Source organism: Lupinus angustifolius, chromosome LG02 (assembly GCF_001865875.1).
Source record: "Lupinus angustifolius cultivar Tanjil chromosome LG02, LupAngTanjil_v1.0, whole genome shotgun sequence".
Taxonomy (NCBI): Eukaryota; Viridiplantae; Streptophyta; class Magnoliopsida; order Fabales; family Fabaceae; genus Lupinus; species Lupinus angustifolius.
In genome coordinates, this window is record NC_032010.1 from 23,625,274 (window position 1) to 23,639,913 (window position 14,640).

At 31.0% G+C, this 14,640-nt stretch overlaps 2 protein-coding genes across 6 annotated transcripts; both read left to right on the forward strand.

Annotated features, from left to right (window-relative positions):
- On the forward strand, window positions 159-3,520 carry LOC109341573 (protein JASON). 4 transcript variants are annotated; one of them, XM_019579531.1, is made up of 7 exons: window positions 159-385; window positions 470-518; window positions 621-700; window positions 1,382-1,626; window positions 1,959-2,679; window positions 2,766-2,848; window positions 3,260-3,520. In XM_019579531.1, exons 1-7 carry the CDS (start codon window positions 239-241, stop codon window positions 3,333-3,335), a joined length of 1,401 nt encoding a protein of 466 aa, XP_019435076.1. In that variant the 5' UTR covers window positions 159-238; the 3' UTR covers window positions 3,336-3,520. The 4 variants fall into 4 exon arrangements, with proteins under 4 accessions (XP_019435076.1, XP_019435056.1, XP_019435062.1 ...); XM_019579511.1 differs by having other exon boundaries at window positions 161-385; window positions 3,238-3,520; XM_019579517.1 differs by having other exon boundaries at window positions 161-385; window positions 630-700; window positions 3,238-3,520.
- LOC109341596 (transcription factor JUNGBRUNNEN 1) lies at window positions 10,604-14,242 on the forward strand. 2 transcript variants are annotated; one of them, XM_019579545.1, is made up of 3 exons: window positions 10,604-10,906; window positions 11,328-11,632; window positions 13,686-14,242. In XM_019579545.1, the coding sequence occupies exons 1-3, from the start codon at window positions 10,714-10,716 to the stop codon at window positions 14,082-14,084; spliced, it is 897 nt and encodes a 298-aa protein (XP_019435090.1). In that variant the 5' UTR covers window positions 10,604-10,713; the 3' UTR covers window positions 14,085-14,242. The 2 variants fall into 2 exon arrangements, with proteins under 2 accessions (XP_019435090.1, XP_019435083.1); XM_019579538.1 differs by having other exon boundaries at window positions 10,607-10,906; window positions 11,325-11,632.

The window sequence follows — 14,640 nt, forward strand, 5'->3', positions numbered from 1 at the left end:
TAACAATCGATTATACTTAAAAAAAAAAGATTATATCGAAATCAAACGTTATAGAAGAGGAATGTATAACGTTGATCTTACAATATTTAATTATTATAATAATAATATATTAATTTTTCCCTCGCTTTATGACTCGGTTCAAAATTCAAAATCTACTAAGTAATGAGGTTATGACATATAAGTTTAAATTTTGAATTGAAGCGTGAAAATAAGAAAGAAAAGAGAGGTAGTGAAATCCATGATATTAGGGTTCGTGCTACGCTTATTGTTCAGATCCTTCACCAAAATCATGAGCTGTTTCTTCAATTGCTTCAGGATCAGAGACAATCGACGCCACCTTCCTACTTCTAAACTCATTTCAAAATCATCATCATCTCCTTCCAATGTATAAATCCATTTCATTTTATTCAAACTTTTACTAATTGCAATGTTTTATTTGTTTATAATGATTTTGTTCTATGTATAATAGGATGTCATCATAACGAAGAATAGTTTGTCCTCTTTATTTCAACCTCAAAGTATTTCTCTGTTACTCTTTTCCTTTAATTTTTCCGCTTTGTTGTTAAATTAATTTATCTTATATTTTTTTATGCTAGTTTTGTGTTTTAACTTTTGTAAAGAGTGTGGAGATTCTGCAGGAAAAGGCAATTTTGGTGTGGGGTCTCAAGGAGAAGGAGATGATCAAGGTCTTAGGGATGAGGTATATTCTGTTTTTGAATCCCTCTTTTTTCAATGCTATTCTCTTTCATTTTTTACAAGTCACTTGTTAGAGTATGTGAGATTCTCTCAAAATTAATTGATTAATGCATTAAAAGTGTAAGAGTTAATCAATTAACACTGAGATAATCTCACATATCCTAACATCCTTTTTGTATATCAGGACCAAAATCCATATCGCCTACTTTATGGGAATAGAGACTAAAAACATATTTAATTTGATTCCGAGTTTAATATCTATGCACTGTCGGCCTAAAATTTATATACAGTTAATATATGAAATGTTGGATGATACACTGACAGTCTATAATATTCATACATTGCTGCCGATGCATACATTTTTTCTCTCTTTGTTTTTTAGTTTTTGTCTCTTACAATTTTTATAGGATAGTATAAATTTGTATTTATAAACAATTGAATAATGACCTAAATTGGGACCTTCACCTTGCTCTCTTCAATTGGTTTTAAAGTTACTACGTATCCTCATGTTATATCAGTATCATATCCAATACAAATGTTTTTAAGTATTTGTGCATCCTAGTATATGTCATATTCCAAATGCCTTTATTAAGTCATATTCCAAATGCTTTTGAGATGGGTTATTTTTTATTTATGCATTGTCAATTGAATTTCCTTTAACTTATTGCATGAACTATTCCTGCAGGCCAAGTTTCTCAAAGCTTGTGGTACCTTAGCAGGGACACCTGCTGAAATTAAGAAATCATCTCGGAAGTTGAATGTGTCGCCTTTTGGTAGAGATTCGGAGCCTTCAGGGTTTCATTCTTGGCTTCCTAGTGCATCTGTAGAGAAACTTCAGCTCAATGTTCAACCGTTTGAGCCCCCAACTCCCATAAAACTATGCCAAGAATTGGGAGATAGCACAAGTTCTTTAGAGCACACACCAAGCAGGTTATTCAAGTCCTTGAATGGAATATTTTTAAAGCTGATATTGATATTCCCTAATCCCTGCCCCAAGTTTTCATAATCAGTTGGAGTTTTAGCTAGATTTTCACTACTAAAGAATCAGATAATGTTTTTTTCTTGTTAAAAAGGTGTTCTTTCAAATGTTTCCCCTCATCCCTTATGTTTCATTTAGATATTTTTTATGGAGGTGCAGTATTGCATTTAAACTGCATGGTAAGGATGTATTTTGTACTTGAGATGTAACCGTTATTTTTGAATTTTAAATAGAAGTGAAAGAACTAGAACCAAATCAGATGTTAATTCCATTTCTTTTTCAGTTGTATCTCCAATGCAGAAGATACTGAGCGTGAATCTCCTGACTGTATTGAAGGAAGTAGGACAGAGATTATTCATAGTGCGAATTTGACTGCAAAGAATGCTGTTCCAATTTCACCTTGGCCAGCTACAGATACTCAGAGGAAGAACAAATCTGTACGTTTTGAATGTGAAACTGACTTATCATCCTGTGGGAAAGGCAAGTCACCATATCCTACTCCATTGAAGTTATTTGAGGAGATGCAAACACCTGGAACTGTTTACCCTGCATCATTAGATGATTTACCCAATGGTAAGCATCGAGTGCGCTCACAGTTTGTCTTTCCAGCTTGCGGCCCAGGTGGTAATCTCTTCCAGTGCAAGATACTTGAGGAGAAAGATTTTGACCCTAACCAAGATCCAAGTGATTCTGTTGAGCAATCTCAAAATGAGACTAGAACCCAGGGAAAAGGGTTAAAGACGGTTTCAAAGGAAGATGAATTTGAGGAGGAAGCAAGCTTAGCCTCGTATTTGAAGCCTGCGTCAATCACTCAGGAGGAGAAAAATAAGACAATGGAGACTGCTTATAGTCAGACTCAGTATTTTCACAAAACTCCTGCTTCTGATAGACCTATTATTGGGGTGGTTGCTGCTCACTGGAATGAAGATGACGTTTCTCATATTTCTCGTCCGAAGTGGTGGGATGGCAATGGCATACCAAATTCAACCACCAAGTACAAAGAAGTATGAGTTATAATTGTTGTATTCTGCTTGTAAGAGTTTTAAATCTAGATACTGCATCTGATTAGTGTTTTGACTGTTTTTTTCAGGATCAGAAGGTGAACTGGCATGCTACACCATTTGAAGAGAGGTTGGAGAAGGCATTATCTGAGGGTAGTTTAATCTCTCAAAGGTATTCCTAGTTAACAATTGTTTGTGAATCCTGAAAAAGTCACCACTCCAATTAGTTTATGTTATGTTTTTCTCAAATATTATGCTCAGATTGTTTGTTATGGTTCACTTTTATTCTAAACCCTGTTAACCAATTAGTGTAATACTCTCCTAATTATTATGTAAAGTATTGAATAAATTTTATATTCACAAAGACCTTTTAGGTACTTATTTGTTCGGCATGTTTAGGTGTCATTGGTCTACTGTCTGTTTTTTATTAATTAGTTCTTTCAATTTATGAAGGATCTTATTGTTTTAACTTTTGGCATAGCTGAGTTTTTTTATTTTCCTCTGGTCTATGCTTCATAACTTCATGTATATTATCATCCTAATATGTAGTACATTTCACAGGAAGCTTGTTTCTGGAAAACAGGTGGATTTTGATGAGATTGAAGAAGGTGATACGGCACTGTCTCAGATGCAATCTTCAAACCAGGCACAGTCCGTAGTTTCATTTTGATATCTTTAGTTGTTTGTTTTACATCCCATTTTGCTGTCTTAATGGAAATTATTCAAATTCATGGAAACTAAGTCCAAATACACATTATTCATTATGCTGATTAGTTCCTATCAAGGATTTGGTTGTACAAATTATAGTAACAAAGAACTATAAAGGTGTCATAGTATCTTTACATCCCTGCATAAGTGAATATCTATAGTGCAAATCTGAATGCACTAAATTAGCAGTCACTATGAATTGGATGAAGAAAAAGTAGGAAAGTTAATTAAAAAACACTTAAAACATGAAAAAGAAAGAATGGATCAGGCACTTCTATAGTGCTAAGACATACATCAGGGAATAAAGTGCAAATAGAGACATTGATTTGAAAATAAATGGTTGAAATTATGATAAAGATTCTGTACATGTATAAAAAGAAAAAATATGTATGTGCTCATAATGTATGAGTTTTATACACTGTCATTGCATCATTCATTATTAATTTTTAATTATTGTTGAATTTTCAAAAAAGATAATTCAAATGAATAATGAAGTGCATGTGTATAAATTTTTACACCATGTATATTTTACACTATAAAAATAGTGAAGTTCTTAAAGTCTCGGATCGATAATTATGATTATTCATTTTACAATCTTTAAATCTTAGAGGAAATACTCATGTTAGTCTCTCATATTTTTCAACTTTACTAGTTTAGTCCTACAAAAGGAAAAGACCTAAAATGGTCTCTAACAATTTCAAATGTAAGTCAAATTAGTCTTTGTGGAGTCAATTTAGTCTCTACCAAGTGTTTAAAACATGCTAAAAATGACTAATTTGATCAACATTTGAAATTTTTGGGATCACTTTAGGTCTTCTCTTTTTTCGAAGGACTAAACTGATAAAGTCGAAAAATATGAGAGAATAAAATGAATATTTCCTCTAAATGTAAAAGAATATTGCTCCTTGCTTAATTACACAATTTACCTGAGATCTACGGACATAGCATAACCAAATTGCAAGAGTGTGACAAAATAAAGGAGATGTGAGAACATATATGAATCAAATAAGAAAAATTGATTGTGATGTGTAATGTCTAACCATATAAGGTATAGTCTCCTTGAATTACAGGAATAACTCCAAAAAGTTGCAGATTAAGAGCAAAAAAACATGAATTAGAAGCTAATGAAATGAAATAAAGTTGAAATGAAAATTGTAAGGTCTATTCTACAGGCATATATTTAATAAAAGTGAAATGAGAATGGAAGAACTGAACCTGTAACTTGAGGAATTCAAGATCGTTCTGTTTCCCCTTAAAGAAATTACCAGGGACAAACATTGTTGGTCAGGACACAAAACAATATATATATAGGGTGGGACTAACGTGCGAACTACAAGTTAGTTTGCATCCAAGCAAACTATTGGATAACCATTGGATGGAAAGAGTATTGATATGAGTCGTTAAATTTGTGGTCGGTTACCCATTGTATATAGATGTCAGTACAGTACAGGACGACTTCAATATAGTACAAAAGTCAGTATGGTACATGATGACTTTAATATAGTACAGAAGTCGGTATTGAATTCTGAAGTTGAAGTCGTTTTTGTCCAAAACGACTTCAATATAGTACAAAAGTCAGTATGGTACATGATGACTTTAATATAGTACAGAAGTCGGTATTGGATTCTGAAGTTGAAGTCGTTTTTGTCCAAAACGACTTCAATATATTACAAAAGTCAGTATGGTACATGATGACTTTAATATAATACAGAAGTTGGTATTGGATTCTGAAGTTGAAGTCGTTTTTGTCCAAAACGACTTCATGGTTAAAGTTGTTATGATAAAACACGACTTTACAAAATAAGAAATTGCACATCAGCCTTGGTAAAAGGCATTTTATGTATCTTGTTCTAAAGGAAGAATGGCTCGAACCCACAACCTCATAAACTACTCTTTACCACATTAGCTAATATATAAATTGTTCTAATTGACTTACAATTTAGTAAAACATGAAGGAGGAAGGGCTGGAACCCACAACCTCAAAAATTACTCTTTACCACATTAGCTAATATGCAAATTGTTCTAATTGACTTACAATTTAGTAAAAGATATTAAAGAAAATGGAAAATATGAAGAAAAAAAAGACGGGAATTGAACCAATGTTCTCCGTGTTACTGAAGATGGCTTTTACCAAATGGGCTGCCGTGGAAGTTTTTATTTTTTGAAGTCGTGTTTTGGAATAACGACTTCAACCATGAAGTTGTTTCGGACGAAAACAACTTCAACTTTAGTGGTTAAAAGTCGTTTTGGACGAAAATGACTTCAACATCAGAATCCGTCCCCTTCTGAACCGACTTCTACACTATATTGAAGTCGTCCTATACCATACCGACTTCTATATATAAGGGATAACCGATGACAAATTTAACGGTTCAGATTAATGCTCTTTCCATCTAACGGTTGTCTAAAGAGTTCGCACCCATATATATATATATAGTATTACTATAAAGTAAAAAGGTGTCATTGGTTGTAGTGCGTGGAGAAGTTTAGTATAAAATGTGATAGAGGTGTTGATCCCTTCTTCTAACTATTACATGATGGGGAATTGAGGAAATGCAATCTGAATACATACATGCACATTTAAAGGACAAATTAATGACAGGGTGCAGTCTAGTCATAAAAATTAGGAACTATATAGTTCATCCAAAGATTAATGGTTGACAATTTTTTTATTATAAATATGTATGTATCTTGGAAAATGATAAACCTCTTACAAATTCAGCCTAAGAAAAAGTAATATGTTACAAAGTGGTAATTTGTTTATTAATGATTGGTTTATAAATGATGTATGTTACTTTTTTCAGTTTCTTGTGGAAAGAAAAATTTGTAGAATATATAATAAGATGATATATCATGGACCATCTACTTTCTTATAAGGCCTTTGATTTTTTAAATAAATTGGTATATTTGCACTTTATCTTGGAAGAGAACATTTTCCACTTAGAGGAGTCAAGTCCTTAAATATAGTACTAATATACTTCATCTCTTAGTTAATGTTTTCTTGAAAAATGAGGATGATAGTCCATTTGATGGTAAGAATAATATAAGAGATAATAAAATGAATTGTAATATGCAATTTAACAACATTTAAAAAAGAAATGGAATTAACATCTTATTTCTTTTTAAAAAGTCCACAAATCAATTCATCATCTCATCTAATTTCATTCCTTTATTCAGAGAAGGCTCTCTGTAAAACCAACATGGATATATAATTTTCATTCAATATTTGTATTATTTCTCAACACCCCTTTGGACAAAGTGTTCAAATGTTTGGCTTTGATGTTTGCTTCACAAAAACTCCTCTGCATGTTTCATATGTTAACTTAGTTGCATATTATATTTTTATATGAAATTTATAAGGAGGAGAGATTCACTTACTCCAAGAGTATCTTAGTCATCAATTCTAGGAAAATCCAATAGTTTTAATTGGTGAGTAAATCTAAACCAACAGTTTTAATTAGTGAGTAGATCTAAACCAATAGATGTCCATAGAATTGATAATTGAGATGAGAAGTAAGTTTAAAAAACTCACTCTTAGATATAATCGACAAGTTTGATGCTATGATGTCCAAAGAGTAAGCATGATTATAAAAACGGGTTTGGGCCCAATCAAACATTAATCAAACATATAACCAATCCGTGTCTCTTATATAACTAATTTTGCATCAAAATTGGGATGATTTAGTTTGACTCGGTCCATGCCTCTCATCTTAACGTATTTAATATTAATATGCAATTTATTAATATTATTTATTTTTAAATAAAAGTAATATATATAAACATGTATTTGACAATATAAAAACTGTTAAATATGCATACATTTTTTTCTCTATTTTTATAAGACCATTTAAGTAAGACGATAATTCAACCCAAAAATTTTCTACAAAATTAGATATCTTGAAATGTTGAGACTCTTCCCTGATTGCAAATGTCTTTCCCTTTGTCCATAATTGTCAAAGTTGTCCCCATTCTAGTAGACTTTCCTTTGGCGTGACACTGAAAGCTAACAAGGGTTCTCCTCTTCTAGAATTTTTGTCATTGTCTTTGCACCTTTCAATGCTTAATTAACTTTGAGGACCCCTTCAAATATCCTAGGATTCTATGAAAGTTTGTGTCACACTTAATTTACTATGCAATTGTTGTATAAGTTTTATGGATCTCGATAATTAATAATACATGGAGAGGATGTTGTTGCTTTTTTAGCGGCCAAAGAAATTCAATAATAAAAATAAATAAAAACGATTATAAGAACAAATGTCCATATAAATAATTAAATGTTATAACTAAGAAGACAACCCACTCCATAGAAACAAAAACTAGGGAAGCAAGCATTGAGAAGGTTCAAGAGTGAAGAAAGATTAAATTTATTACTTCATCTAAATTGAAGGTAGAATTCTAAAAAATAATTTTGTTCCTCATCCACTATAAGGACCAAATAGTAACAAACTATAAGGACATCCATTATTGTTTAGTCTTTTTCTTCATCCCAAGTATATTCATATGAGAAAAGAAATTGCTCTTAATATCATTGGAGATAGTAGAAGCAAGACCAAACCATAAGTAAAGTGTTTGCCAAACACCATAAGATTTAGCACAAGTGAAGAACAAATGGTCTATGGATTAGTCCATGACATCACAAAACACACACCTTGTTGAATCTTGGGAACATAGAACTTCACGTCTAGTAAGATTCAATCTTGTTAGCACACTATCTAAGGATATTCTCCACACTTAGCACCCCATCTTTGGTGAAATATTACAAGCCCACAACCTTTTAAAGTAGTCAACTTCACTATTGCTATCCACACTTTGAAGAACATGATAAGTATTACGAACCGAGAAGAAACCACTAGTGTCATGAGACCAAATCCACCCATCTTCAAGGTCTTGTATAATTCTGGCTTCTTTTAGCACTTTGAGAAGGTCTTTGACTTCTCCCTGTTCCCAAAAGAACAAGCTCCTACGCCATTTTCGATTCCAACATCAAGCCCCATTTCTCCATTCTCCCAAGGAACTAATATGGGCATCTTTGTCTAGTGCCACCTTAAACGATCTTACAAAACGATTTTTAAGACAATCCCCCACCCACCAATCTGTCCAAAACCGAATGGACTTCTCATATCCAATTGTCCTACGAATACCTTCACTGAACCACCTATTACTGATCTCATGTTCCTTATTGTTGAGTCTACCAAGATCTCTCCACCAAGAAGAACCTCTCTTAAAACACTCAGAGTCACTAACCTCACCTCTGCGAAGCACCTCATCACCATATCTGGATCTCAACACTTTTACCCAAAGAGACTCTCTCTCAATAAGAACTCCCCATCTCCACTTATCTAATAAAGACAAATTGAACACAAACAAATTTTTAATCCCTAAACCTCTTCCTCTTTAGAATTAATTATTTTTTTAGTATATTTTCAGACTTCAAGATTGATTTTGGTCCCTTCTATATAATCATTTCCTAACTTTTAAGTAATTAATTGATATATATATATATATATATATATACTAAGTCAATTCATTATTCACCATTTACATTTAATTATTTTTACTCTAATTAATATAAATAAATGATTAATAATATATTGACTGTATATAAATTTTTACACTAACAATATATAGATATTACACTCATTAGATATTAGCACGAAGTGAAAATATAAAATGAGCAATCATAATAAATGAATTATAGTTTTCTAAAAGCAAATCATTGACACATTTAATAATTAAACTAATGATCTTAATTAATTTCTTTAATTTTCATGAAATTACCTAACATGGTTGAAATTCTTACGTCTGCCTCGTTATTTTTGTTATAATTTATACATTGTGAGTTACTCTTCTACTCTTCTTATAGCTAATTTGATTTTGAAATAAAACTTTCATAAAGTATAAGATCAAAACCAAATCAATATTGCACTACTCGTATATGTATAGTCCTAGGAGTGAGGGAGGTGTGTGTTCAGACATTTATTGAGGCTAGACTAGACATATCCCACAAAACTTTCATATAGCATAAGATCCTAACTAGACGAATGTTGCACCGCTCGTATATGTTAGTCCTACGAGTGAGAGAGGTGCGTGTTAAGAAATTTATTGAGGCTAGACCATGCATATCTCACAAAACTTTCATATAGCGTAGGATCCTAACCAGATCAATGTTGCACAACTCGTATATATATAGTCCTACGAGTGGGAGAGGTGTGTGTTAAGACATTTATTGGGGCTAGACCAGACATATCTCACAATATGAAGTACATTTTTTGTCTCACAATAGTGTCGCTTTATGTGTCATGAGATATGATTGGTTAAAAATATATTTAAGTAAAAAATTAATTATTAAAAAAATTTCTACCAATTAAATCTCCTGACACATATTGTGGGACAAAAAATGTGTTTCTCTTACAATTTGAGTTAACTTTTGCACTTGAGTTAAATAGAAATGTTAAAAGTCTCACATTACTTACTTCATTCTCTTTACCACATTTACACTTCTGATTATCAATTGATTTTTAGATACATGTATACTTCTCATATATCAAATAATATGTGCATTTGCCAGTACCTAGAATTATATACTCATAACTTATATATCAGAGCTTTACCAATTGAGCATTTAAATTTAATAAATTTAAAAGTTGTTAATTTAATTTTAGGCCTTAACCAAAAATATATATTTTACTCTGGATAATTTTATCCAAATGGTGAACATTTATAATATAGTGAAAGTAACTTTTTCCCATAAAGACTTTATTCATACATATGACTCAAACTCATGTTTTTGGTTAGATACTAATAGACATATACCACTTAAACTAATCACCCACTCATTCCTCTATTAATATGAAATCATTAAAAATATTGGACTATTATAATAGTTATCTTAATAATGGTGAAGGGAACCAAACAATTTATTTATTGAAAAACTATAAAAATAATTTCTTAATATATATTTTTTTAAAGAAATTTATTAATATATTAAATACACTAAATTTCAACAAAAAATTAAAAAGTTTTATAAGGTGGATTCTTTAGTAATTGCCCTAAGAATAGTTATCAAGAACATAGCTAAATTTAAAAATTACATATATATGACGTTGAAATTGTTGATCGTGTAAGTTTTATAAGGTGACAGAACATGAAAATTATGCATCTAAGTGTTTGACTTGACTCTTGCAGCCATTATTCATTTCACACAGATACACAAACAGATAACAAAATATCACAAAAAATAACATAAATATTGGGAAGAAGAATTTTGTTTACACGTTATATAACAAGCTTTCCCAACTTTGTTACATACTCTAAGTGTTACAGAAAAAAATGGAGGATGCCAAAGTAGATAGGTCTGATGAGAAGAAAGAAAATGAAGTTGTTCTTCCTGGGTTTAGATTTCATCCAACAGATGAAGAACTTGTTGGGTTTTATCTTATGAGAAAGGTGGAGAAAAAATCTCTTCGAATTGAACTCATCAAACAGATTGATATCTACAAATATGATCCATGGGATCTTCCAAGTAAGATATTTATATTTACTTTTTATGCTTCTTCAGATAAATATAGTGTTTGACGAGGATCATAAATTCATGCTTCTTCAGATAACTAGTATAGAACTATAGACTGATTAGGAGATTTTAACTTCTTGAAAATTAACTTTTCCTTCATGTAAAGATAATAGCTATAAACTAATTTAACTGAACTAATACAACAAAAAGCTAAGTCTTTTTTTTACTAGATCAGCATGAAACACACGATGTGACTATATCAAAGACTAAATATTCTAAATCTTTTGAATAGTTCAATAATATATTCAATACTAAGATATCATCAAGCTATAGGTGCAAGTGTGCAACCTTTAATCCCCATCATTTTGATATTTTTCTGTAATATTATGCATAATAATTCATGGTTTGTAATTGATGCATGGATTAATAGAAGTGAGTAGTGTGGGGGAGAAAGAATGGTATTTCTTTTGCAAGAGAGGGAGAAAGTATAGGAACAGCATAAGGCCAAATAGGGTTACAAAATCTGGATTTTGGAAAGCCACAGGGATTGATAAACCTATATATTCATCATCATTAGAGGAATGTGTAATTGGTCTCAAGAAATCATTGGTCTATTATCGTGGAAGTGCTGGAAAAGGAACCAAAACTGATTGGATGATGCATGAGTTTCGTCTTCCACTACCTAATGCAAATACTTCTACCAATAATCCACAATCTAATGATCTTCACTTAGAAGCTGTAAGTCAATTAATTACTATACCATTCTTACTTTCTTCTTTCATTGTTTTTCCATTTTATTATACAATTATAATTAATCTTATGGGGTACTCTAAAGTTTCAATTCATATTATTGGAGGATCACATAATGGGATGGGGATATATCGTCCCAAATCTGTCTCTAACCAATCACAGTGAAGCAAAAATTGATAAAGTCATGAATATTTATTTTTTTAACTGATATGATATAATATGATTGGTTTGGGACAGACTTTGGGACAACAGATCCTCATCCCACGTAATAGTGAGACAAAGATCCTTTGTCCCAAGAAAATTCTGTCTTCATCACGTACCTAGCCAACTAAACTATATAGAATAATATGAAAATATTAATTTATGTTATTATAATATTTCTTTTTAATTAAGTTCAATTTTTTAATTGAATGAGGATACCAAGTAGGACAAGAATGGAGGCAGATGTTATCCTTGAATATGACAACATACAAAGTAACATCTAACGTCTTGATTTAAAATTATTTTCCAATAAAATAAATTTAAAAATTAATAATTTTTATTTATCATATTCCAATACTGATATCAACTCCTAAACTATATGATTATGTATGTTGTTTGAAAGTAGATTATATGTGAATATTAAATGATAACTTAAGCCCATCTAGAACCTTATATAAGACAAATCTAAAGATAACACATCGAATGATGATTGAGATCCTGCTTGGAAACTTCTTCACATTCTAGATTCAAGTGTATCATTGCATATGTCACTTAATATAATTGGTCAGAAAAAACATTTTATTATTAAAAAAATTAACTTAAATTTATTTTTTCAATCAATTATATTGAGTGATACATAAAGTGATATACTTTATGAGATAGAAAATATGATCTCAAATGTTTGATGGCATATATCTTTAAGTGATTGGTGACTCAGACTATTAGAAAAGAAAAGAGAAAATGTATGCACTTGATTCTGATTTGGTGCAAGTGTGTAAAAAGGACTTGTCATAGTCCTATTATTTGATTATATATTACAGTATTACATGATTAAAAAAGTTTAACTATCACTATTACGTACCACAACATAAAAGACCAAATATTTTGATAGTATAATATATTAACACATGATTTGATTATATTCTAAAATACTTCAAACCGCAAAGTCAAAATCGATCCATTACATTTAATTTACATTGATTGCCCCTTTTCTTTACCACTCAATTCAGGTGTACCAAACATTGCACTAATTCAATTCACTTTCCTTGACTTGACCACATAACATTACCTTTGTAAGCATGAAGAAAATTCAGTCAATAGTTTATTGCAATAAATCTCAATTTATATTGTATGAATATTTTGAGGGTCTTTTGGTTCTCATGTCAATGTTACATAAATTGCATTTATTTCATATATGGTCCCTTTGCCCTTAGACTTTATTATAGCTACCAGGTCAGCTCTCTTGAATAGTAGTAACTAGTAACATTATGGGGTACCCTTTATTTTTCTTGCATGTCCCCGTGTCTTTTTATTAATTAACCATTTATTTCGAATAATTGTATTATGTAGGACTCACAATGAATTAAATTAACTCGGTATTCGTTCGAAACTCGATTCGTTATTTAGCTCGATAAAATTGGTTCATGAATAAGCTGAACTTGAGTTCGTTAAATAAACAAGCCGAACTTGAGTTGGATATAATTCAACTCGTTAAGTTCATGAACTAACTCGATATATATATAACTAATTTTTATGTTTATTTTCACTCATACATTATTTTGTTATATTTATTGTTATTATATATAAATAACATCATATATATATATATATATAACATATAACATTTTTTTAAAAATTTAGTATATTATTTGAGTTGTCCAAATGAACTATTCGAACTAAACTGAAAAGTTTGTGAACTTTAATCGAGCCAAACTCGAGCTAAAAAATAACTCGTATCGAGCTCGAGTCGAGTTTCGAGCTGAGGTAATCCTTATCGAGCTAAATCGAGTCAAACACGTAACTCTGGAACTAATATAACACATGATTGATTTATATGCAGGAAGTATGGACACTATGCAGAATATTGAAACGCATTCCATCTTACAAGAAGTACACACCACCTTTGAAACACTCAAAACCAAACCAAAGTAATTCTTCAACTTCTAAAACATGCAGCTTTGAATCTGACAACACCAACCCATATTTGACTTTCACAGATTCAGTTGTCGTTCAACAAAATGAAACTAAACCTGTTATTGAACATGTTGACCAAAGGAACCACTTTTTTCTAACTCAATTTGCCAATGTAGCTCAGCCTCCAACAACCTTGTCTTACCCAACTTTTTGGAACCAGAATAATGTTGTTGATGATGTTTTTGCAAATGAAAATTGGGATGATCTCAGATCTGTGGTACAGTTTGCTATGGATCCATCCAAGGATTATTATCATTGTAAATAATTATATAGATTTTAAGGACATTTTTTTATACTTATATTACCCATAATAGTAACAAACCTCCTACCCCACTTCTTTTCTTGGGTTGAAGTGGGAATACTTGACATATTATATTGTATCAAAAGTTTTGACATTATTTATCTTATTATATATATACATCTTTTTTTAGTTTACTACTTTCTGCTTTAAATCCATTGTTTAGCTAATAGGACAAGACATAATAAAAGTTCAAACAAGGACACAATAGACTTTAAAATATAGGACACTGGCTATATAATGGTTTCACTTTCATACCTAAGGGTTAACATTGCCAACTTTTTGATGAATTCGGATCAAATAATGGATTGAAATGGGAAGCCATGAACACTTTTACCAAGAGTATCATCAATTCATATATCTTAACACCTTTGCTAACACAAAAGAGCAAGGTAGACAAAAGTTATCAGTTGCCACAATAAAGGTTACAAAACAATGTAATAAAAATCAGAAAATAAGAACTTGTATTCCTTTTAATAACTAGTCAAATCATCAACAGTTATGACAGTGCATTCCATGAACT